The sequence below is a fragment of the Verticillium alfalfae genome, genomic scaffold (assembly GCF_000150825.1).
Source record: "Verticillium alfalfae VaMs.102 supercont1.1 genomic scaffold, whole genome shotgun sequence".
Classification (NCBI taxonomy): Eukaryota; Fungi; Ascomycota; class Sordariomycetes; order Glomerellales; family Plectosphaerellaceae; genus Verticillium; species Verticillium alfalfae.
In genome coordinates this window covers 782,029-783,330 of record NW_003315038.1, presented here as the reverse complement: position 1 = coordinate 783,330, position 1,302 = coordinate 782,029, and the positions used below count along the sequence as shown (strand labels likewise).

At 50.4% G+C, this 1,302-nt stretch overlaps 1 protein-coding gene across 1 annotated transcript in view; it reads left to right on the top strand.

The window, feature by feature from the left end:
• Positions 1-190, top strand: part of VDBG_00257 (homoaconitase) — a gene marked incomplete at both ends in the record, with an annotated part of 2,750 nt that extends 2,560 nt beyond the window's left edge. The window contains one exon of the mRNA XM_003008530.1: positions 18-190. Within this exon, the coding sequence (XP_003008576.1) occupies positions 18-190 (173 nt within the window). The remainder of the gene's footprint in view (positions 1-17) is intronic.
• Between the last annotated feature and the right edge of the window lie 1,112 nt (positions 191-1,302).

The following is a 1,302-nucleotide window of genomic DNA, read 5'->3' as shown; positions in this document are numbered from 1 at the left end:
ATTCACCCGGCGTACAGGCTGGACTCTTACCTGGGATATTACCCGGAGCAAGATTGAGGTGCAGGAGGGTGAGGGCGGTGAACGCTGGGAGGAGAAGGTTGGAGAGTTCCCGGAGAATTTGCAAGCAATTATTGCAAAGGGTGGGTTGGTAGGATGGGTTAAGAATGAGCTAGCACAGGCTGCCTCATAGATCTAGATGTAGAAAACAGGGTAAATGTAAAAGAAGTCAACACTTGTAGACACGGTGTATACTATCTATGTATGTTTAAAATCACTAGATAACGCATGCTCATGTGACTTATCCCATCTGCACACACGTACGCCTACACGCCGTCGACTGAACCCTCGTGGTACGAACTTGGGATGCTCCCCTCCGACGCATCTTTCCAAGCTGCACAGCAGCACAATATTGGCTGACATTGACAAGCGATATTGAGTCAAAACGTCAAGAGTATTGACTCGCATATAGCCATCAATCTTCGCTGCAGTTCGTGCCTGTGCCCGTGACGGCAGACCATTTCACAGCCTCGTTGAGTATCGCCCCATGGTTGAGCTCCACCCTGTCGACGGACCCTGCCTTACATAATCCCCTCAAGTCGCGAACGTCACCATAGATTGCCAAACACCAGCAAATGGTTCAAACACCTCACCCTGTCACGGTGACGATGGCTTCAGATTCAATACAGAATTAATCTTTATTTGTGGACTGTCTCAGTCTCTTTTTTTTTTGTTGGCACCGTTGAATTTGCCCCAGTAAACAGGTTCGCCCCCAGCTAATACGGATGTCGGATCCGGGCGCAAGTCGGCTACCCACTTACTCGATACGTTGCTGCCTCCTTATTCATGAGACCACAACCAACATAAACTCCATCAGAACCGCACCAGTTCGCCACTGAATTCCGGGCGCTCTCGAGGTTATAGAAGGACCAGTAGCTCGTCGGCCAGGATCCCACACACCTGCTTCGGCATAAACCTCGAACGCATACTTCCCCAGCTGAGCTCTCATTCCTTAGACATGCTTTAGGATGAGTCCTTGCGTGCGACCCCCTCAGGCCATGATCCAGGCGACTAGGAGACATTTTTCAACCTCAGTTACTATTACAGACCCATTGATCAGTACCAGGTCTTGGTTGCCACAGGGGTCTACTCGCCAGATCCTTCGCACCATCGCTTGGCAAGGACTCCAAAAGGTCTACGGCCGTCTTCAAGGACTACACACCATCCGTCGATTACCGACAACGCCTGAAGCAAATAACAGAATATCACCTCAACTCGGATGAGGAGACTCGACTCTCGCTGTTG